The sequence below is a fragment of the Eucyclogobius newberryi genome, unplaced genomic scaffold, assembly GCF_026437365.1.
Source record: "Eucyclogobius newberryi isolate DKJ021-1_F unplaced genomic scaffold, fEucNew1.0.hap1 SCAF_18, whole genome shotgun sequence".
NCBI classification, from domain to species: Eukaryota; Metazoa; Chordata; class Actinopteri; order Gobiiformes; family Gobiidae; genus Eucyclogobius; species Eucyclogobius newberryi.
In genome coordinates, this window is record NW_027315812.1 from 1,561,758 (window position 1) to 1,585,226 (window position 23,469).

A 23,469-nucleotide genomic window follows, 5' to 3' on the forward strand; every position below is an offset into this window, starting at 1 on the left:
CCTTTCAGTTGTTATCCCTTCAGCTGTTCTCCCTTCAGTTGTTCTCCCTTCAGCTGTCCTCCCTTCAGCTGTTCTCCCTTCAGTTGTTCTCCCTTCAGCTGTTCTCCCTTCAGTTGTTCTCCCTTCAGCTGTTCTCCCTTCAGCTGTTCTCCCTTCAGCTGTTCTCCCTTCAGCTGTTCTCCCTTCAGCTGTTCTCCCTTCAGCTGTTCTCCTTGACCGCAGCTTCACTCTCTTCAGCCTCTTCATCATGTGCACGATTCTGACCAACTGCTGCTTCATGGCCATGTCTGACCCGGCCTACTGGACCAAGTACCTCGAGTGAGTACTGCAAATAGCTCTGAGAACTGCAAATACCTCTGAGGAGTACTGCAAATACCTCTGAGGAGTACTGCAAATAGCTCTGAGAACTGCAAATACCTCTGAGGAGTACTGCAAATACCTCTGAGGAGTACTGCAAATAGCTCTGATGAGTACTGCAAATAGCTCTGATGAGTACTGCAAATACCTCTGAGGAGTACTGCAAATAGCTCTGATGAGTACTGCAAATAGCTCTGATGAGTACTGCAAATACCTCTGAGGAGTACTGCAAATAGCTCTGATGAGTACTGCAAATACCTCTGAGGAGTACTGCAAATAGCTCTGATGAGTACTGCAAATACCTCTGAGGAGTACTGCAAATAGCTCTGATGAGTACTGCAAATACCTCTGAGGAGTACTGCAAATAGCTCTGATGAGTACTGCAAATACCTCTGAGGAGTACTGCAAATAGCTCTGATGAGTACTGCAAATAGCTCTGATGAGTACTGCAAATTGCTCTGATGAGTACTGCAAATACCTGAGTACTGCAAATACTTCTGACAGTTTTTGCCAATAACTGATATTAAATCGATATGTTTCATCCTTTGGTTATTTTAAACACTTATGAATATTTTGAACTAAAAATATTGCTGGATCAAATGAAGATCAGTTTGTGTTTTCAGATATACGTTCTAAAGTATCTGTGTTTTTAGATACACGTTCTAAAGTATTTGTGTTTTCAGATACACGTTCTAAAGTATCTGTGTTTTTAGATACACGTTCTAAAGTATTTGTGTTTTTAGATACACGTTCTAAAGTATTTGTGTTTTTAGATACACGTTCTAAAGTATTTGTGTTTTTAGATACACGTTCTAAAGTATTTGTGTTTTTAGATACATGTTCTAAAGTATCTGTGTTTTTAGATACACGTTCTAAAGTATTTGTGTTTTTAGATACACGTTCTAAAGTATTTGTGTTTTTAGATACACGTTCTAAAGTATTTGTGTTTTTAGATACACGTTCTAAAGTATTTGTGTTTTTAGATACACGTTCTAAAGTATTTGTTTTTTTAGATACACGTTCTAAAGTATTTGTTTTTTTAGATACACGTTCTAAAGTATTTGTGTTTTTAGATACACGTTCTAAAGTATTTGTTTTTTAGATACACGTTCTAAAGTATTTGTGTTTTTAGATACACGTTCTAAAGTATTTGTGTTTTTAGATACACGTTCTAAAGTATTTGTTTTTTTAGATACACGTTCTAAAGTATTTGTGTTTTTAGATACACGTTCTAAAGTATTTGTGTTTTTAGATACACATTCTAAAGTATCTGTGTTTTTAGACACACGTTCTAAAGTATTTGTGTTTTTAGATACACGTTCTAAAGTATTTGTGTTTTTAGATACACGTTCTAAAGTATTTGTGTTTTTAGATACACGTTCTAAAGTATTTGTTTTTTTAGATACACGTTCTAAAGTATTTGTGTTTTTAGATACACGTTCTAAAGTATTTGTTTTTTTAGATACACGTTCTAAAGTATTTGTTTTTTTAGATACACGTTCTAAAGTATTTGTGTTTTTAGATACACGTTCTAAAGTATTTGTGTTTTTAGATACACATTCTAAAGTATTTGTGTTTTTAGATACACGTTCTAAAGTATTTGTGTTTTTAGATACACGTTCTAAAGTATTTGTGTTTTTAGATACACGTTCTAAAGTATTTGTGTTTTTAGATACACGTTCTAAAGTATTTGTTTTTTTAGATACACGTTCTAAAGTATTTGTTTTTTTAGATACACGTTCTAAAGTATTTGTGTTTTTAGATACACGTTCTAAAGTATTTGTGTTTTTAGATACACGTTCTAAAGTATTTGTGTTTTTAGATACACGTTCTAAAGTATTTGTTTTTTTAGATACACGTTCTAAAGTATTTGTGTTTTTAGATACACGTTCTAAAGTATTTGTTTTTTTAGATACACGTTCTAAAGTATTTGTGTTTTTAGATACACGTTCTAAAGTATTTGTGTTTTTAGATACACGTTCTAAAGTATTTGTGTTTTTAGATACACGTTCTAAAGTATTTGTGTTTTTAGTTACACGTTCTAAAGTATTTGTGTTTTTAGATACACGTTCTAAAGTATTTGTTTTTTTAGATACACGTTCTAAAGTATTTGTTTTTTTAGATACACGTTCTAAAGTATTTGTTTTTTTAAATACACGTTCTAAAGTATTTGTTTTTTTAGATACACGTTCTAAAGTATTTGTGTTTTTAGATACACGTTCTAAAGTATTTGTGTTTTTAGATACACGTTCTAAAGTATCTGTGTTTTTAGACACACGTTCTAAAGTATTTGTGTTTTTAGATACACGTTCTAAAGTATTTGTGTTTTTAGATACACGTTCTAAAGTATTTGTGTTTTTAGATACACGTTCTAAAGTATTTGTGTTTTTAGATACACGTTCTAAAGTATTTGTGTTTTTAGACACACGTTCTAAAGTATTTGTGTTTTTAGATACACATTCTAAAGTATTTGTGTTTTTAGATACACGTTCTAAAGTATTTGTTTTTTTAGATACACGTTCTAAAGTATTTGTTTTTTTAGATACACGTTCTAAAGTATTTGTTTTTTTAGATACACGTTCTAAAGTATTTGTGTTTTTAGATACACGTTCTAAAGTATTTGTGTTTTTAGATACACGTTCTAAAGTATTTGTGTTTTTAGATACACGTTCTAAAGTATTTGTGTTTTTAGATACACGTTCTAAAGTATTTGTGTTTTTAGATACACGTTCTAAAGTATCTGTGTTTTTAGATACACGTTCTAAAGTATTTGTGTTTTTAGATACACGTTCTAAAGTATTTGTGTTTTTAGATACACGTTCTAAAGTATTTGTGTTTTTAGATACACGTTCTAAAGTATCTGTGTTTTTAGATACACGTTCTAAAGTATTTGTGTTTTTAGATACACGTTCTAAAGTATTTGTTTTTTTAGATACACGTTCTAAAGTATTTGTTTTTTTAGATACACGTTCTAAAGTATTTGTTTTTTTAGATACACGTTCTAAAGTATTTGTGTTTTTAGATACACGTTCTAAAGTATTTGTGTTTTTAGATACACGTTCTAAAGTATTTGTTTTTTTAGATACACGTTCTAAAGTATTTGTGTTTTTAGATACACGTTCTAAAGTATTTGTGTTTTTAGATACACGTTCTAAAGTATTTGTGTTTTTAGATACACGTTCTAAAGTATTTGTGTTTTTAGATACACGTTCTAAAGTATCTGTGTTTTTAGATACACGTTCTAAAGTATTTGTGTTTTTAGATACACGTTCTAAAGTATTTTTGTTTTTAGATACACGTTCTAAAGTATTTGTGTTTTTAGATACACGTTCTAAAGTATTTGTGTTTTTAGATACACGTTCTAAAGTATTTGTTTTTTTAGATACACGTTCTAAAGTATTTGTGTTTTTAGATACACGTTCTAAAGTATCTGTGTTTTTAGATACACGTTCTAAAGTATTTGTGTTTTTAGATACACGTTCTAAAGTATTTGTGTTTTTAGATACACGTTCTAAAGTATTTGTGTTTTTAGATACACGTTCTAAAGTATTTGTGTTTTTAGATACACGTTCTAAAGTATTTGTTTTTTTAGATACACGTTCTAAAGTATTTGTGTTTTTAGATACACGTTCTAAAGTATTTGTGTTTTTAGATACACGTTCTAAAGTATTTGTGTTTTTAGATACACGTTCTAAAGTATTTGTGTTTTTAGATACACGTTCTAAAGTATTTGTGTTTTTAGATACACGTTCTAAAGTATTTGTTTTTTTAGATACACGTTCTAAAGTATTTGTGTTTTTAGATACACGTTCTAAAGTATTTGTGTTTTTAGATACACGTTCTAAAGTATTTGTGTTTTTAGACACACGTTCTAAAGTATTTGTGTTTTTAGATACACGTTCTAAAGTATTTGTGTTTTTAGATACACGATCTAAAGTATTTGTTTTTTTAGATACACGTTCTAAAGTATTTGTTTTTTTAGATACACGTTCTAAAGTATTTGTTTTTTTAGATACACGTTCTAAAGTATTTGTGTTTTTAGATACACGTTCTAAAGTATTTGTGTTTTTAGATACACGTTCTAAAGTATTTGTGTTTTTAGATACACGTTCTAAAGTATTTGTGTTTTTAGATACACGTTCTAAAGTATTTGTGTTTTTAGATACACGTTCTAAAGTATCTGTGTTTTTAGATACACGTTCTAAAGTATCTGTGTTTTTAGATACACGTTCTAAAGTATTTGTGTTTTTAGATACACGTTCTAAAGTATTTGTGTTTTTAGATACACGTTCTAAAGTATTTGTGTTTTTAGATACACGTTCTAAAGTATCTGTGTTTTTAGATACACGTTCTAAAGTATTTGTGTTTTTAGATACACGTTCTAAAGTATTTGTTTTTTTAGATACACGTTCTAAAGTATTTGTTTTTTTAGATACACGTTCTAAAGTATTTGTTTTTTTAGATACACGTTCTAAAGTATTTGTGTTTTTAGATACACGTTCTAAAGTATTTGTGTTTTTAGATACACGTTCTAAAGTATTTGTTTTTTTAGATACACGTTCTAAAGTATTTGTGTTTTTAGATACACGTTCTAAAGTATTTGTGTTTTTAGATACACGTTCTAAAGTATCTGTGTTTTTAGATACACGTTCTAAAGTATTTGTGTTTTCAGATACACGTTCTAAAGTATCTGTGTTTTTAGATACACGTTCTAAAGTATTTGTGTTTTTAGATACACGTTCTAAAGTATTTGTGTTTTTAGATACACGTTCTAAAGTATTTGTGTTTTTAGATACACGTTCTAAAGTATTTGTGTTTTTAGATACATGTTCTAAAGTATCTGTGTTTTTAGATACACGTTCTAAAGTATTTGTGTTTTTAGATACACGTTCTAAAGTATTTGTGTTTTTAGATACACGTTCTAAAGTATTTGTGTTTTTAGATACACGTTCTAAAGTATTTGTGTTTTTAGATACACGTTCTAAAGTATTTGTTTTTTTAGATACACGTTCTAAAGTATTTGTTTTTTTAGATACACGTTCTAAAGTATTTGTGTTTTTAGATACACGTTCTAAAGTATTTGTTTTTTAGATACACGTTCTAAAGTATTTGTGTTTTTAGATACACGTTCTAAAGTATTTGTGTTTTTAGATACACGTTCTAAAGTATTTGTTTTTTTAGATACACGTTCTAAAGTATTTGTGTTTTTAGATACACGTTCTAAAGTATTTGTGTTTTTAGATACACATTCTAAAGTATCTGTGTTTTTAGACACACGTTCTAAAGTATTTGTGTTTTTAGATACACGTTCTAAAGTATTTGTGTTTTTAGATACACGTTCTAAAGTATTTGTGTTTTTAGATACACGTTCTAAAGTATTTGTTTTTTTAGATACACGTTCTAAAGTATTTGTGTTTTTAGATACACGTTCTAAAGTATTTGTTTTTTTAGATACACGTTCTAAAGTATTTGTTTTTTTAGATACACGTTCTAAAGTATTTGTGTTTTTAGATACACGTTCTAAAGTATTTGTGTTTTTAGATACACATTCTAAAGTATTTGTGTTTTTAGATACACGTTCTAAAGTATTTGTGTTTTTAGATACACGTTCTAAAGTATTTGTGTTTTTAGATACACGTTCTAAAGTATTTGTGTTTTTAGATACACGTTCTAAAGTATTTGTTTTTTTAGATACACGTTCTAAAGTATTTGTTTTTTTAGATACACGTTCTAAAGTATTTGTGTTTTTAGATACACGTTCTAAAGTATTTGTGTTTTTAGATACACGTTCTAAAGTATTTGTTTTTTTAGATACACGTTCTAAAGTATTTGTGTTTTTAGATACACGTTCTAAAGTATTTGTTTTTTTAGATACACGTTCTAAAGTATTTGTGTTTTTAGATACACGTTCTAAAGTATTTGTGTTTTTAGATACACGTTCTAAAGTATTTGTGTTTTTAGATACACGTTCTAAAGTATTTGTGTTTTTAGTTACACGTTCTAAAGTATTTGTGTTTTTAGATACACGTTCTAAAGTATTTGTTTTTTTAGATACACGTTCTAAAGTATTTGTTTTTTTAGATACACGTTCTAAAGTATTTGTTTTTTTAAATACACGTTCTAAAGTATTTGTTTTTTTAGATACACGTTCTAAAGTATTTGTGTTTTTAGATACACGTTCTAAAGTATTTGTGTTTTTAGATACACGTTCTAAAGTATCTGTGTTTTTAGACACACGTTCTAAAGTATTTGTGTTTTTAGATACACGTTCTAAAGTATTTGTGTTTTTAGATACACGTTCTAAAGTATTTGTGTTTTTAGATACACGTTCTAAAGTATTTGTGTTTTTAGATACACGTTCTAAAGTATTTGTGTTTTTAGACACACGTTCTAAAGTATTTGTGTTTTTAGATACACGTTCTAAAGTATTTGTGTTTTTAGATACACGTTCTAAAGTATTTGTTTTTTTAGATACACGTTCTAAAGTATTTGTTTTTTTAGATACACGTTCTAAAGTATTTGTTTTTTAGATACACGTTCTAAAGTATTTGTGTTTTTAGATACACGTTCTAAAGTATTTGTGTTTTTAGATACACGTTCTAAAGTATTTGTGTTTTTAGATACACGTTCTAAAGTATTTGTTTTTTTAGATACACGTTCTAAAGTATTTGTGTTTTTAGATACACGTTCTAAAGTATCTGTGTTTTTAGATACACGTTCTAAAGTATTTGTGTTTTTAGATACACGTTCTAAAGTATTTGTGTTTTTAGATACACGTTCTAAAGTATTTGTGTTTTTAGATACACGTTCTAAAGTATCTGTGTTTTTAGATACACGTTCTAAAGTATTTGTGTTTTTAGATACACGTTCTAAAGTATTTGTTTTTTTAGATACACGTTCTAAAGTATTTGTTTTTTTAGATACACGTTCTAAAGTATTTGTTTTTTTAGATACACGTTCTAAAGTATTTGTGTTTTTAGATACACGTTCTAAAGTATTTGTGTTTTTAGATACACGTTCTAAAGTATTTGTTTTTTTAGATACACGTTCTAAAGTATTTGTGTTTTTAGATACACGTTCTAAAGTATTTGTGTTTTTAGATACACGTTCTAAAGTATTTGTGTTTTTAGATACACGTTCTAAAGTATTTGTGTTTTTAGATACACGTTCTAAAGTATCTGTGTTTTAGATACACGTTCTAAAGTATTTGTGTTTTTAGATACACGTTCTAAAGTATTTTTGTTTTTAGATACACGTTCTAAAGTATTTGTGTTTTTAGATACACGTTCTAAAGTATTTGTGTTTTTAGATACACGTTCTAAAGTATTGTTTTTTTAGATACACGTTCTAAAGTATTTGTGTTTTTAGATACACGTTCTAAAGTATCTGTGTTTTTAGATACACGTTCTAAAGTATTTGTGTTTTTAGATACACGTTCTAAAGTATTTGTGTTTTTAGATACACGTTCTAAGTATTTGTGTTTTTAGATACACGTTCTAAAGTATTTGTGTTTTTAGATACACGTTCTAAAGTATTTGTTTTTTTAGATACACGTCTAAAGTATTTGTGTTTTTAGATACACGTTCTAAAGTATTTGTGTTTTTAGATACACGTTCTAAAGTATTTGTGTTTTTAGATACACGTTCTAAAGTATTTGTGTTTTTAGATACACGTTCTAAAGTATTTGTGTTTTAGATACACGTTCTAAAGTATTTGTTTTTTTAGATACACGTTCTAAAGTATTTGTGTTTTTAGATACACGTTCTAAAGTATTTGTGTTTTTAGATACACGTTCTAAAGTATTTGTGTTTTTAGACACACGTTCTAAAGTATTTGTGTTTTTAGATACACGTTCTAAAGTATTTGTGTTTTTAGATACACGATCTAAAGTATTTGTTTTTTTAGATACACGTTCTAAAGTATTTGTTTTTTTAGATACACGTTCTAAAGTATTTGTTTTTTTAGATACACGTTCTAAAGTATTTGTGTTTTTAGATACACGTTCTAAAGTATTTGTGTTTTTAGATACACGTTCTAAAGTATTTGTGTTTTTAGATACACGTTCTAAAGTATTTGTGTTTTTAGATACACGTTCTAAGTATTTGTGTTTTTAGATACACGTTCTAAAGTATCTGTGTTTTTAGATACACGTTCTAAGTATCTGTGTTTTAGATACACGTTCTAAAGTATTTGTGTTTTTAGATACACGTTCTAAAGTATTTGTGTTTTTAGATACACGTTCTAAAGTATTTGTGTTTTTAGATACACGTTCTAAAGTATCTGTGTTTTTAGATACACGTTCTAAAGTATTTGTGTTTTTAGATACACGTTCTAAAGTATTTGTTTTTTTAGATACACGTTCTAAAGTATTTGTTTTTTTAGATACACGTTCTAAAGTATTTGTTTTTTTAGATACACGTTCTAAAGTATTTGTGTTTTTAGATACACGTTCTAAAGTATTTGTGTTTTTAGATACACGTTCTAAAGTATTTGTTTTTTTAGATACACGTTCTAAAGTATTTGTGTTTTTAGATACACGTTCTAAAGTATTTGTGTTTTTAGATACACGTTCTAAAGTATTTGTGTTTTTAGATACACGTTCTAAAGTATTTGTGTTTTTAGATACACGTTCTAAAGTATTTGTTTTTTTAGATACACGTTCTAAAGTATCTGTGTTTTTAGATACACGTTCTAAAGTATTTGTGTTTTTAGATACACGTTCTAAAGTATTTTTGTTTTTAGATACACGTTCTAAAGTATTTGTGTTTTTAGATACACGTTCTAAAGTATTTGTGTTTTTAGATACACGTTCTAAAGTATTTGTTTTTTTAGATACACGTTCTAAAGTATTTGTGTTTTTAGATACACAATCTAAAGTATCTGTGTTTTTAGATACACGTTCTAAAGTATTTGTGTTTTTAGATACACGTTATAAAGTATTTGTGTTTTTAGATACACGTTCTAAAGTATTTGTGTTTTTAGATACACGTTCTAAAGTATTTGTTTTTTTAGATACACGTTCTAAAGTATTTGTTTTTTTAGATACACGTTCTAAAGTATTTGTGTTTTTAGATACACGTTCTAAAGTATTTGTGTTTTTAGATACACGTTCTAAAGTATTTGTGTTTTTAGATACACGTTCTAAAGTATTTGTTTTTTTAGATACACGTTCTAAAGTATTTGTGTTTTTAGATACACGTTCTAAAGTATTTGTGTTTTTAGATACACGTTCTAAAGTATTTGTTTTTTTAGATACACGTTCTAAAGTATTTGTGTTTTTAGATACACGTTCTAAAGTATTTCTGTTTTTAGATACACGTTCTAAAGTATTTGTGTTTTTAGATACACGTTCTAAAGTATTTGTGTTTTTAGTTACACGTTCTAAAGTATTTGTGTTTTTAGATACACGTTCTAAAGTATTTGTTTTTTTAGATACACGTTCTAAAGTATTTGTTTTTTTAAATACACGTTCTAAAGTATTTGTTTTTTTAGATACACGTTCTAAAGTATTTGTGTTTTTAGATACACGTTCTAAAGTATTTGTGTTTTTAGATACACGTTCTAAAGTATTTGTTTTTTTAGATACACGTTCTAAAGTATTTGTTTTTTTAGATACACGTTCTAAAGTATTTGTGTTTTTAGATACACGTTCTAAAGTATTTGTGTTTTTAGATACACGTTCTAAAGTATTTGTGTTTTTAGATACACGTTCTAAAGTATCTGTGTTTTTAGATACACGTTCTAAAGTATTTGTGTTTTTAGATACACGTTCTAAAGTATTTGTGTTTTTAGATACACGTTCTAAAGTATTTGTGTTTTAGATACACGTTCTAAAGTATCTGTGTTTTTAGATACACGTTCTAAAGTATTTGTGTTTTTAGATACACGTTCTAAAGTATTTGTGTTTTTAGATACACGTTCTAAAGTATTTGTTTTTTAGATACACGTTCTAAAGTATTTGTTTTTTAGATACACGTTCTAAAGTATTTGTTTTTTTAGATACACGTTCTAAAGTATTTGTGTTTTTAGATACACGTTCTAAAGTATTTGTGTTTTTAGATACACGTTCTAAAGTATTTGTTTTTTAGATACACGTTCTAAAGTATTTGTTTTTTTAGATACACGTTCTAAAGTATTTGTTTTTTTAGATACACGTTCTAAAGTATTTGTGTTTTTAGATACACGTTCTAAAGTATTTGTGTTTTTAGATACACGTTCTAAAGTATTTGTGTTTTTAGATACACGTTCTAAAGTATTTGTTTTTTTAGATACACGTTCTAAAGTATTTGTGTTTTTAGATACACGTTCTAAAGTATTTGTGTTTTTAGATACACGTTCTAAAGTATTTGTTTTTTTAGATACACGTTCTAAAGTATTTGTGTTTTTAGATACACGTTCTAAAGTATTTGTGTTTTTAGATACACGTTCTAAAGTATTTGTGTTTTTAGATACACGTTCTAAGTATTTGTGTTTTTAGTTACACGTTCTAAAGTATTTGTGTTTTTAGATACACGTTCTAAAGTATTTGTTTTTTAGATACACGTTCTAAAGTATTTGTTTTTTTAAATACACGTTCTAAAGTATTTGTTTTTTTAGATACACGTTCTAAAGTATTTGTGTTTTTAGATACACGTTCTAAAGTATTTGTGTTTTTAGATACACGTTCTAAAGTATTTGTGTTTTTAGATACACGTTCTAAAGTATTTGTTTTTTTAGATACACGTTCTAAAGTATTTGTGTTTTTAGATACACGTTCTAAAGTATTTGTGTTTTTAGATACACGTTCTAAAGTATTTGTGTTTTTAGATACACGTTCTAAAGTATCTGTGTTTTTAGATACACGTTCTAAGTATTTGTGTTTTTAGATACACGTTCTAAAGTATTTGTGTTTTTAGATACACGTTCTAAAGTATTTGTGTTTTTAGATACACGTTCTAAAGTATCTGTGTTTTTAGATACACGTTCTAAAGTATTTGTGTTTTTAGATACACGTTCTAAAGTATTTGTTTTTTTAGATACACGTTCTAAAGTATTTGTTTTTTTAGATACACGTTCTAAAGTATTTGTTTTTTAGATACAACGTTCTAAAGTATTTGTGTTTTTAGATACACGTTCTAAAGTATTTGTGTTTTTAGATACACGTTCTAAAGTATTTGTTTTTTTAGATACACGTTCTAAAGTATTTGTGTTTTAGATACACGTTCTAAAGTATTTGTGTTTTTAGATACACGTTCTAAAGTATTTGTGTTTTTAGATACACGTTCTAAAGTATTTGTGTTTTAGATACACGTTCTAAAGTATCTGTGTTTTTAGATACACGTTCTAAAGTATTTGTGTTTTTAGATACACGTTCTAAAGTATTTTTGTTTTTAGATACACGTTCTAAAGTATTTGTGTTTTTAGATACACGTTCTAAAGTATTGTGTTTTTAGATACACGTTCTAAAGTATTTGTTTTTTTAGATACACGTTCTAAAGTATTTGTGTTTTTAGATACACGTTCTAAAGTATTTGTTTTTTTAGATACACGTTCTAAAGTATTTGTGTTTTTAGATACACGTTCTAAAGTATCTGTGTTTTTAGATACACGTTCTAAAGTATTTGTGTTTTTAGATACACGTTCTAAAGTATTTGTGTTTTTAGATACACGTTCTAAAGTATTTGTGTTTTTAGATACACGTTCTAAAGTATTTGTGTTTTTAGATACACGTTCTAAAGTATTTGTTTTTTTAGATACACGTTCTAAAGTATTTGTGTTTTTAGATACACGTTCTAAAGTATTTGTGTTTTTAGATACACGTTCTAAAGTATTTGTGTTTTTAGATACACGTTCTAAAGTATTTGTGTTTTTAGATACACGTTCTAAAGTATTTGTGTTTTTAGATACACGTTCTAAAGTATTTGTGTTTTTAGATACACGTTCTAAAGTATCTGTGTTTTTAGATACACGTTCTAAAGTATTTGTGTTTTTAGATACACGTTCTAAAGTATTTTTGTTTTTAGATACACGTTCTAAAGTATTTGTGTTTTTAGATACACGTTCTAAAGTATTTGTGTTTTTAGATACACGTTCTAAAGTATTTGTTTTTTTAGATACACGTTCTAAAGTATTTGTGTTTTTAGATACACGTTCTAAAGTATCTGTGTTTTTAGATACACGTTCTAAGTATTTGTGTTTTTAGATACACGTTCTAAAGTATTTGTGTTTTTAGATACACGTTCTAAAGTATTTGTGTTTTTAGATACACGTTCTAAAGTATTTGTGTTTTTAGATACACGTTCTAAAGTATTTGTGTTTTTAGTTACACGTTCTAAAGTATTTGTGTTTTTAGATACACGTTCTAAAGTATTTGTTTTTTTAGATACACGTTCTAAAGTATTTGTTTTTTTAAATACACGTTCTAAAGTATTTGTTTTTTTAGATACACGTTCTAAAGTATTTGTGTTTTTAGATACACGTTCTAAAGTATTTGTGTTTTTAGATACACGTTCTAAAGTATTTGTTTTTTTAGATACACGTTCTAAAGTATTTGTTTTTTTAGATACACGTTCTAAAGTATTTGTGTTTTTAGATACACGTTCTAAAGTATTTGTGTTTTTAGATACACGTTCTAAAGTATTTGTGTTTTTAGATACACGTTCTAAAGTATCTGTGTTTTTAGATACACGTTCTAAAGTATTTGTGTTTTTAGATACACGTTCTAAAGTATTTGTGTTTTTAGATACACGTTCTAAAGTATTGTGTTTTTAGATACACGTTCTAAAGTATCTGTGTTTTTAGATACACGTTCTAAAGTATTTGTGTTTTTAGATACACGTTCTAAAGTATTTGTTTTTTTAGATACACGTTCTAAAGTATTTGTTTTTTTAGATACACGTTCTAAAGTATTTGTTTTTTTAGATACACGTTCTAAAGTATTTGTGTTTTTAGATACACGTTCTAAAGTATTTGTGTTTTTAGATACACGTTCTAAAGTATTTGTTTTAGATACACGTTCTAAAGTATTTGTGTTTTTAGATACACGTTCTAAAGTATCTGCTGTTTTTAGATACACGTTCTAAAGTATTTGTGTTTTTAGATACACGTTCTAAAGTATTCTGTGTTTTTAGATACACGTTCTAAAGTATTTGTGTTTTTAGATACACGTTCTAAAGTATCTGTGTTTTAGATACACGTTCTAAAGTATTTGTGTTTTTAGATACACGTTCTAAAGTATTTGTGTTTTTAGATACACGTTCTAAAGTATTTGTTTTTTTAGATACACGTTCTAAAGTATTTGTTTTTTAGATACACGTTCTAAAGTATTTGTTTTTTTAGATACACGTTCTAAAGTATTTGTGTTTTTAGATACACGTTCTAAAGTATTTGTGTTTTTAGATACACGTTCTAAAGTATTTGTTTTTTTAGATACACGTTCTAAAGTATTTGTTTTTTTAGATACACGTTCTAAAGTATTTGTTTTTTTAGATACACGTTCTAAAGTATTGTGTTTTTTAGATACACGTTCTAAAGTATTTGTGTTTTTAGATACACGTTCTAAAGTATTTGTGTTTTTAGATACACGTTCTAAAGTATTTGTTTTTTTAGATACACGTTCTAAAGTATTTGTGTTTTTAGATACACGTTCTAAAGTATTTGTGTTTTTAGATACACGTTCTAAAGTATTTGTTTTTTAGATACACGTTCTAAAGTATTTGTGTTTTTAGATACACGTTCTAAAGTATTTGTGTTTTTAGATACACGTTCTAAAGTATTTGTGTTTTTAGATACACGTTCTAAAGTATTTGTGTTTTTAGTTACACGTTCTAAAGTATTTGTGTTTTTAGATACACGTTCTAAAGTATTTGTGTTTTTAGATACACGTTCTAAAGTATTTGTTTTTTTTAGATACACGTTCTAAAGTATTTGTTTTTTTAGATACACGTTCTAAAGTATTTGTGTTTTTAGATACACGTTCTAAAGTATTTGTGTTTTTAGATACACGTTCTAAAGTATTTGTTTTTTTAGATACACGTTCTAAAGTATTTGTTTTTTTAGATACACGTTCTAAAGTATTTGTGTTTTTAGATACACGTTCTAAAGTATTTGTGTTTTTAGATACACGTTCTAAAGTATTTGTGTTTTTTAGATACACGTTCTAAAGTATCTGTGTTTTTAGATACACGTTCTAAAGTATTGTGTTTTTAGATACACGTTCTAAAGTATTTGTGTTTTTAGATACACGTTCTAAAGTATTTGTGTTTTTAGATACACGTTCTAAAGTATCTGTGTTTTTAGATACACGTTCTAAAGTATTTGTGTTTTTAGATACACGTTCTAAAGTATTTGTTTTTTTAGATACACGTTCTAAAGTATTTGTTTTTTTAGATACACGTTCTAAAGTATTTGTTTTTTTAGATACACGTTCTAAAGTATTTGTGTTTTTAGATACACGTTCTAAAGTATTTGTGTTTTTAGATACACGTTCTAAAGTATTTGTTTTTTTAGATACACGTTCTAAAGTATTTGTGTTTTTAGATACACGTTCTAAAGTATTTGTGTTTTTAGATACACGTTCTAAAGTATTTGTGTTTTTAGATACACGTTCTAAAGTATTTGTGTTTTTAGATACACGTTCTAAAGTATCTGTGTTTTTAGATACACGTTCTAAAGTATTTGTGTTTTTAGATACACGTTCTAAAGTATTTTGTTTTTAGATACACGTTCTAAAGTATTTGTGTTTTTAGATACACGTTCTAAAGTATTTGTGTTTTTAGATACACGTTCTAAAGTATTTGTTTTTTTAGATACACGTTCTAAAGTATTTGTGTTTTTAGATACACGTTCTAAAGTATTTGTTTTTTTAGATACACGTTCTAAAGTATTTGTGTTTTTAGATACACGTTCTAAAGTATTCTGTGTTTTTAGATACACGTTCTAAAGTATTTGTGTTTTTAGATACACGTTCTAAAGTATTTGTGTTTTTAGATACACGTTCTAAAGTATTTGTGTTTTTAGATACACGTTCTAAAGTATTTGTGTTTTTAGATACACGTTCTAAAGTATTTGTTTTTTTAGATACACGTTCTAAAGTATTTGTGTTTTTAGATACACGTTCTAAAGTATTTGTGTTTTTAGATACACGTTCTAAAGTATTTGTGTTTTTAGATACACGTTCTAAAGTATTTGTGTTTTTAGATACACGTTCTAAAGTATTTGTGTTTTTAGATACACGTTCTAAAGTATTTGTTTTTTTAGATACACGTTCTAAAGTATTTGTGTTTTTAGATACACGTTCTAAAGTATTTGTGTTTTTTAGATACACGTTCTAAAGTATTTGTGTTTTTAGACACACGTTCTAAAGTATTTGTGTTTTTAGATACACGTTCTAAAGTATTTGTGTTTTTAGATACACGATCTAAAGTATTTGTTTTTTTAGATACACGTTCTAAAGTATTTGTTTTTTTAGATACACGTTCTAAAGTATTTGTTTTTTTAGATACACGTTCTAAAGTATTTGTGTTTTTAGATACACGTTCTAAAGTATTTGTGTTTTTAGATACACGTTCTAAAGTATTTGTGTTTTTAGATACACGTTCTAAAGTATTTGTGTTTTTAGATACACGTTCTAAAGTATTTGTGTTTTTAGATACACGTTCTAAAGTATCTGTGTTTTTAGATACACGTTCTAAAGTATCTGTGTTTTTAGATACACGTTCTAAAGTATTTGTGTTTTTAGATACACGTTCTAAAGTATTTGTGTTTTAGATACACGTTCTAAAGTATTTGTGTTTTTAGATACACGTTCTAAAGTATCTGTGTTTTTAGATACACGTTCTAAAGTATTTGTGTTTTTAGATACACGTTCTAAAGTATTTGTTTTTTTAGATACACGTTCTAAAGTATTTGTTTTTTTAGATACACGTTCTAAAGTATTTGTTTTTTAGATACACGTTCTAAAGTATTTGTGTTTTTAGATACACGTTCTAAAGTATTTGTGTTTTTAGATACACGTTCTAAAGTATTTGTTTTTTTAGATACACGTTCTAAAGTATTTGTGTTTTTAGATACACGTTCTAAAGTATTTGTGTTTTTAGATACACGTTCTAAAGTATTTGTGTTTTTAGATACACGTTCTAAAGTATTTGTGTTTTTAGATACACGTTCTAAAGTATTTGTTTTTTTAGATACACGTTCTAAAGTATCTGTGTTTTTAGATACACGTTCTAAAGTATTTGTGTTTTTAGATACACGTTCTAAAGTATTTTTGTTTTTAGATACACGTTCTAAAGTATTTGTGTTTTTAGATACACGTTCTAAAGTATTTGTGTTTTTAGATACACGTTCTAAAGTATTTGTTTTTTTAGATACACGTTCTAAAGTATTTGTGTTTTTAGATACACGTTCTAAAGTATCTGTGTTTTTAGATACACGTTCTAAAGTATTTGTGTTTTTAGATACACGTTCTAAAGTATTTGTGTTTTTAGATACACGTTCTAAAGTATTTGTGTTTTTAGATACACGTTCTAAAGTATTTGTGTTTTTAGATACACGTTCTAAAGTATTTGTTTTTTTAGATACACGTTCTAAAGTATTTGTGTTTTTAGATACACGTTCTAAAGTATTTGTGTTTTTAGATACACGTTCTAAAGTATTTGTGTTTTTAGATACACGTTCTAAAGTATTTGTGTTTTTAGATACACGTTCTAAAGTATTTGTGTTTTTAGATACACGTTCTAAAGTATTTGTTTTTTTAGATACACGTTCTAAAGTATCTGTGTTTTTAGATACACGTTCTAAAGTATTTGTGTTTTTAGATACACGTTCTAAAGTATTTTTGTTTTTAGATACACGTTCTAAAGTATTTGTGTTTTTAGATACACGTTCTAAAGTATTTGTGTTTTTAGATACACGTTCTAAAGTATTTGTTTTTTTAGATACACGTTCTAAAGTATTTGTGTTTTTAGATACACGTTCTAAAGTATCTGTGTTTTTAGATACACGTTCTAAAGTATTTGTGTTTTTAGATACACGTTCTAAAGTATTTGTGTTTTTAGATACACGTTCTAAAGTATTTGTGTTTTTAGATACACGTTCTAAAGTATTTGTGTTTTTAGATACACGTTCTAAAGTATTTGTTTTTTTAGATACACGTTCTAAAGTATTTGTGTTTTTAGATACACGTTCTAAAGTATTTGTGTTTTTAGATACACGTTCTAAAGTATTTGTGTTTTTAGATACACGTTCTAAAGTATTTGTGTTTTTAGATACACGTTCTAAAGTATTTGTGTTTTTAGATACACGTTCTAAAGTATTTGTTTTTTTAGATACACGTTCTAAAGTATTTGTGTTTTTAGATACACGTTCTAAAGTATTTGTTTTTTTAGATACACGTTCTAAAGTATTTGTTTTTTTAGATACACGTTCTAAAGTATTTGTTTTTTTAAATACACGTTCTAAAGTATTTGTGTTTTTAGATACACGTTCTAAAGTATTTGTTTTTTTAGATACACGTTCACTGGGATCTACACGTTCGAGTCCCTGATAAAAATCCTGGCTCGAGGATTCTGCATCGGACCTTTCACCTTCCTCCGAGATCCATGGAACTGGCTCGACTTCAGCGTCATCAGCATGGCGTAAGTTTAGACCTGGTTTAGTCCTGGTTTAGTCCTGGTTTAGACCTGGTTTAGACCTGGTTTAGTCCTGGTTTAGACCTGGTTTAGACCTGGTTTAGACCTGGTTTAGACCTGGTTTAGACCTGGTTTAGTCCTGGTTTAGTCCTGGTTTAGTCCTGTTTCAGACCTGGTTTAGACCTGGTTTAGACCTGGTTTAGTCCTGGTTTAGACCTGGTTTAGGCCTGGTTTAGACCTGGTTTAGTCCTGGTTTAGTCCTGGTTTAGTCCTGGTTTAGTCCTGGTTTAGTCCTGGTTTAGACCTGTGCAGAACAGCAGAGGGGACCGAGTGTCTCCTTGGTATGTTGGTCACCTCCAAGCCTCAGTGATCCTCAGGGTGATCAGTCCAGGCAGTGCTCAGGTGTGTCGGGTTCTGCAGTTGTGGTTCATCTGGTTCCACTGGTTCCTCTGGTTCCACTGGTTCTTCTGGTTCCACTGGATCCTCTGGTTCCACTGGTTCCTCTGATTCCTCTGGTTCCTCTGGTTCCTCTGATTCCTCTGGTTGCTCTGGTTGCTCTGGTTCCTCTGGTTGCTCTGGTTCCTGTGGTTCCTCTGGTTCCACTGGTTCCTCTGGTGTCTTTGCCCTTCTGTGCTTTGCTTGATGCCTGACATGAGCTTCATGTTGTGGAGAGACAGTTCATTGGCTGATAGTTGGACGGGACCCTTCAGGGTGAGGATGGTACGCCCTTCAGGACCATTCAGGGTGAGGATGGTACGCCCTTCAGGACCATTCAGGGTGAGGATGGTACGCCCTTCAGGACCCTTCTGGGTGAGGATGGTACGCCCTTCAGGACCCTTCAGGGTGAGGATGGTACGCCCTTCAGGACCCTTCAGGGTGAGGATGGTATGCCCTTCAGGACCCTTCTGGGTGAGGATGGTACGCCCTTCAGGACCCTTCAGGGTGAGGATGGTACGCCCTTCAGGACCCTTCAGGGTGAGGATGGTACACCCTTCAGGACCCTTCTGGGTGAGGATGGTACGCCCTTCAGGACCCTTCAGGGTGAGGATGGTACGCCCTTCAGGACCCTTCAGGGTGAGGATGGTACGCCCTTCAGGACCCTTCAGGGTGAGGATGGTACGCCCTTCAGGACCCTTCAGGGTGAGGATGGTACGCCCTTCAGGACCCTTCAGGGTGAGGATGGTACGCCCTTCAGGACCCTTCTGGGTGAGGATGGTACGCCCTTCAGGGTGAGGATGGTACGCCCTTCAGGACCCTTCAGGGTGAGGATGGTACGCCCTTCAGGACCCTTCAGGGTGAGGATGGTACGCCCTTCAGGACCCTTCAGGGTGAGGATGGTACGCCCTTCAGGACCCTTCAGGGTGAGGATGGTACGCCCTTCAGGACCCTTCAGGGTGAGGATGGTACGCCCTTCAGGACCCTTCAGGGTGAGGATGGTACGCCCTTCAGGACCCTTCAGGGTGAGGATGGTACGCCCTTCAGGACCCTTCAGGGTGAGGATGGTACGCCCTTCAGGACCCTTCTGGGTGAGGATGGTACGCCCTTCAGGACCCTTCAGGGTGAGGATGGTACGCCCTTCAGGACCCTTCAGGGTGAGGATGGTACGCCCTTCAGGACCCTTCAGGGTGAGGATGGTACGCCCTTCAGGACCCTTCAGGGTGAGGATGGTACGCCCTTCAGGACCCTTCAGGGTGAGGATGGTACGCCCTTCAGGACCCTTCAGGGTGAGGATGGTACGCCCTTCAGGACCCTTCAGGGTGAGGATGGTACGCCCTTCAGGACCCTTCTGGGTGAGGATGGTACGCCCTTCAGGGTGAGGATGGTACGCCCTTCAGGACCCTTCAGGGTGAGGATGGTACGCCCTTCAGGACCCTTCAGGGTGAGGATGGTACGCCCTTCAGGACCCTTCAGGGTGAGGATGGTACGCCCTTCAGGACCCTTCAGGGTGAGGATGGTATGCCCTTCAGGACCATTCAGGGTGAGGATGGTACGCCCTTCAGGACCCTTCAGGGTGAGGATGGTACGCCCTTCAGGACCCTTCAGGGTGAGGATGGTACGCCCTTCAGGACCCTTCAGGGTGAGGATGGTACGCCCTTCAGGACCCTTCAGGGTGAGGATGGTACGCCCTTCAGGACCCTTCAGGGTGAGGATGGTACGCCCTTCAGGACCCTTCAGGGTGAGGATGGTACGCCCTTCAGGACCCTTCTGGGTGAGGATGGTACGCCCTTCAGGACCCTTCAGGGTGAGGATGGTACGCCCTTCAGGACCCTTCAGGGTGAGGATGGTACGCCCTTCAGGACCCTTCAGGGTGAGGATGGTACGCCCTTCAGGACCCTTCTGGGTGAGGATGGTACGCCCTTCAGGACCCTTCAGGGTGAGGATGGTACGCCCTTCAGGACCCTTCTGGGTGAGGATGGTACGCCCTTCAGGACCCTTCAGGGTGAGGATGGTACGCCCTTCAGGACCCTTCTGGGTGAGGATGGTACGCCCTTCAGGACCCTTCAGGGTGAGGATGGTACGCCCTTCAGGACCCTTCAGGGTGAGGATGGTACACCCTTCAGGACCCTTCTGGGTGAGGATGGTACGCCCTTCAGGACCCTTCAGGGTGAGGATGGTACGCCCTTCAGGACCCTTCAGGGTGAGGATGGTACGCCCTTCAGGACCCTTCAGGGTGAGGATGGTACGCCCTTCAGGACCCTTCAGGGTGAGGATGGTACGCCCTTCAGGACCCTTCAGGGTGAGGATGGTACGCCCTTCAGGACCCTTCTGGGTGAGGATGGTACGCCCTTCAGGGTGAGGATGGTACGCCCTTCAGGACCCTTCAGGGTGAGGATGGTACGCCCTTCAGGACCCTTCAGGGTGAGGATGGTACGCCCTTCAGGACCATTCAGGGTGAGGATGGTACGCCCTTCAGGACCATTCAGGGTGAGGATGGTACGCCCTTCAGGACCCTTCAGGGTGAGGATGGTATGCCCTTCAGGACCCTTCAGGGTGAGGATGGTACGCCCTTCAGGACCCTTCAGGGTGAGGATGGTACGCCCTTCAGGACCCTTCAGGGTGAGGATGGTACACCCTTCAGGACCCTTCTGGGTGAGGATGGTACGCCCTTCAGGACCCTTCAGGGTGAGGATGGTACGCCCTTCAGGACCCTTCAGGGTGAGGATGGTACACCCTTCAGGACCCTTCTGGGTGAGGATGGTAATCTCTCCGGTCAAACCCTCTGGACCCACAGTGGACTCAGAGCTGGTCATGTGACCTGTGGCTCCATTAGGATCCGGTTTCTTCTGATTTGATTGAGTCGGAGCCGAGCGTCTGTCGCTCTCTTCCTGTTCAAACATGAAGTCCTGGTCCTGGTCCTGGTCCTGGTCCTGGTCCTGGTCCTGGTCCTGGTCCTGGTCCTGGTCCTGGTCCTGGTCCAGGTCCTGGTCTTGAGCAGAAAAATGTTATATTTGTATATTTTGACGCAGATTCAGCACTTCACAGGCCGAAGGGATTTATAAAGTCCTGGACCTGCGTCACCTCCAGGACTAAACCAGGTCTAAACCAGGTCTAAACCAGGTCTAAACCAGGTCTAAACCAGGACTAAACCAGGTCTAAACCAGGACTAAACCATGTCCAAACCAGGTCTAAACCAGGTCTAAACCAGGACTAAACCAGGACTAAACCAGGACTAAACCAGGTCTAAACCAGGACTAAACCAGGTCTAAACCAGGACTAAACCATGTCCAAACCAGGTCTAAACCAGGACTAAACCAGGTCTAAACCAGGTCTAAACCAGGTCTAAACCAGGTCTAAACCAGGACTAAACCAGGACTAAACCAGGTCTAAACCAGGACTAAACCAGGTCTAAACCAGGACTAAACCAGGTCTAAACCAGGACTAAACCATGTCCAAACCAGGTCTAAACCAGGTCTAAACCAGGACTAAACCAGGACTAAACCAGGACTAAACCAGGTCTAAACCAGGACTAAACCAGGTCTAAACCAGGACTAAACCATGTCCAAACCAGGTCTAAACCAGGTCTAAACCAGGACTAAACCAGGACTAAACCAGGTTTCTGGTCTCTTATCTGGGGCCAGGTCGGGGGGGCACTAGTCTAAGCAGGGACTCCTGGACTTTCCCCTCCCCAGACACTTCCTCCAGCTCCTCCCATAGGTGTTGGTGGGACCGTAGATGGACTGGTAAATCGAGCTTTGTCTTTTGCCGGTTTATGGTTTATGGTTCATGGTTCATGGTTCACAGTTCACAGTTTACAGTTCATGGTTTATGGTTCATGGTTTATGGTTCATGGTTTATGGTTTATGGTTCACAGTTTACGGTTCATGGTTCATGGTTCATCGTTTATGGTTCATGGTTTATCGTTCATGGTTTATGGTTCATGGTTCACAGTTTACGGTTCATGGTTCATCGTTTATGGTTCATGGTTTATAGTTCATGGTTTATGGTTCATGGTTCACAGTTTACGGTTCATGGTTCATCGTTTATGGTTCATGGTTTATAGTTCATGGTTTATGGTTCATGGTTCATCGTTTATGGTTCATGGTTCATGGTTCTTGGTTCATGGTCTATGGTTCATGGTTCATGGTTTATGGTTTATGGTTCATGGTATATGGTTCAGTGTTCATGGTTTATGGTTCATGGTATATGGTATATGGTTCATTGTCTATGGTTCATGGTTCATGGTATATGGTTCATGGTTCATGGTTTATGGTTCATGGTATATGGTTCATGGTTCATGGTTCATGGTTTATGGTTCATGGTTTATGGTTTATGGTTCATGGTTCATGGTTCATGGTTCATGGTTTATGGTTCATGGTTTATGGTTCATGGTTCATGGTTTATGGTTCATGGTTCATGGTTTATGGTTCATTGTTTAGGGTTTATGGTTCATGGTTCATGGTTTATGGTTCATGGTTTATGGTTCATTGTTTATGGTTCATGGTTCATGGTTTATGGTTCATGGTTTATGGTTCATTGTTTATGGTTCATGGTTCATGGTTCATGGTTTATGGTTCATGGTTTATGGTTCATTGTTTATGGTTCATGGTTCATGGTTTATCGTTCATGGTTTATGGTTCATGGTTTATGGTTCATGTTTTATGGTTTATGGTTCATGGTTTATGGTTCATGGTTCATGGTTTATGGTTTATGGTTTATGGTTCATTGTTTATGGTTCATGGTATATGGTTCATGGTTCATGGTTTATGGTTCATGGTATATGGTATATGGTTCATTGTCTATGGTTCATGGTTCATGGTATATGGTTCATGGTTTATGGTTCATGGTATATGGTTCATGGTTCATGGTTTATGGTTTATGGTTTATGGTTCATGGTTTATGGTTTATGGTTCATGGTTCATGGTTTATGGTTTATGGTTCATGGTTTATGGTTCATGGTATATGGTATATGGTTCATGGTTCGTGGTTTATGGTTCATGGTTCATGGTTTATGGTTCATGGTTTATGGTTTATGGTTTATGGTTCATGGTTCATGGTTTATGGT

General features: G+C 32.9%; 1 protein-coding gene across 1 annotated transcript in view; it reads left to right on the forward strand.

Moving 5' to 3' along the window:
- Positions 1–23,469, forward strand: part of LOC140364907 (sodium channel protein type 3 subunit alpha-like) — a 173,428-nt gene that overhangs the window by 77,213 nt on the left and 72,746 nt on the right. Inside the window, exons 5-6 of the mRNA XM_072451288.1 lie at positions 229–318; positions 17,844–17,972. Of these exons, the coding sequence (XP_072307389.1) occupies positions 229–318; positions 17,844–17,972 (219 nt within the window). The remainder of the gene's footprint in view (positions 1–228; positions 319–17,843; positions 17,973–23,469) is intronic.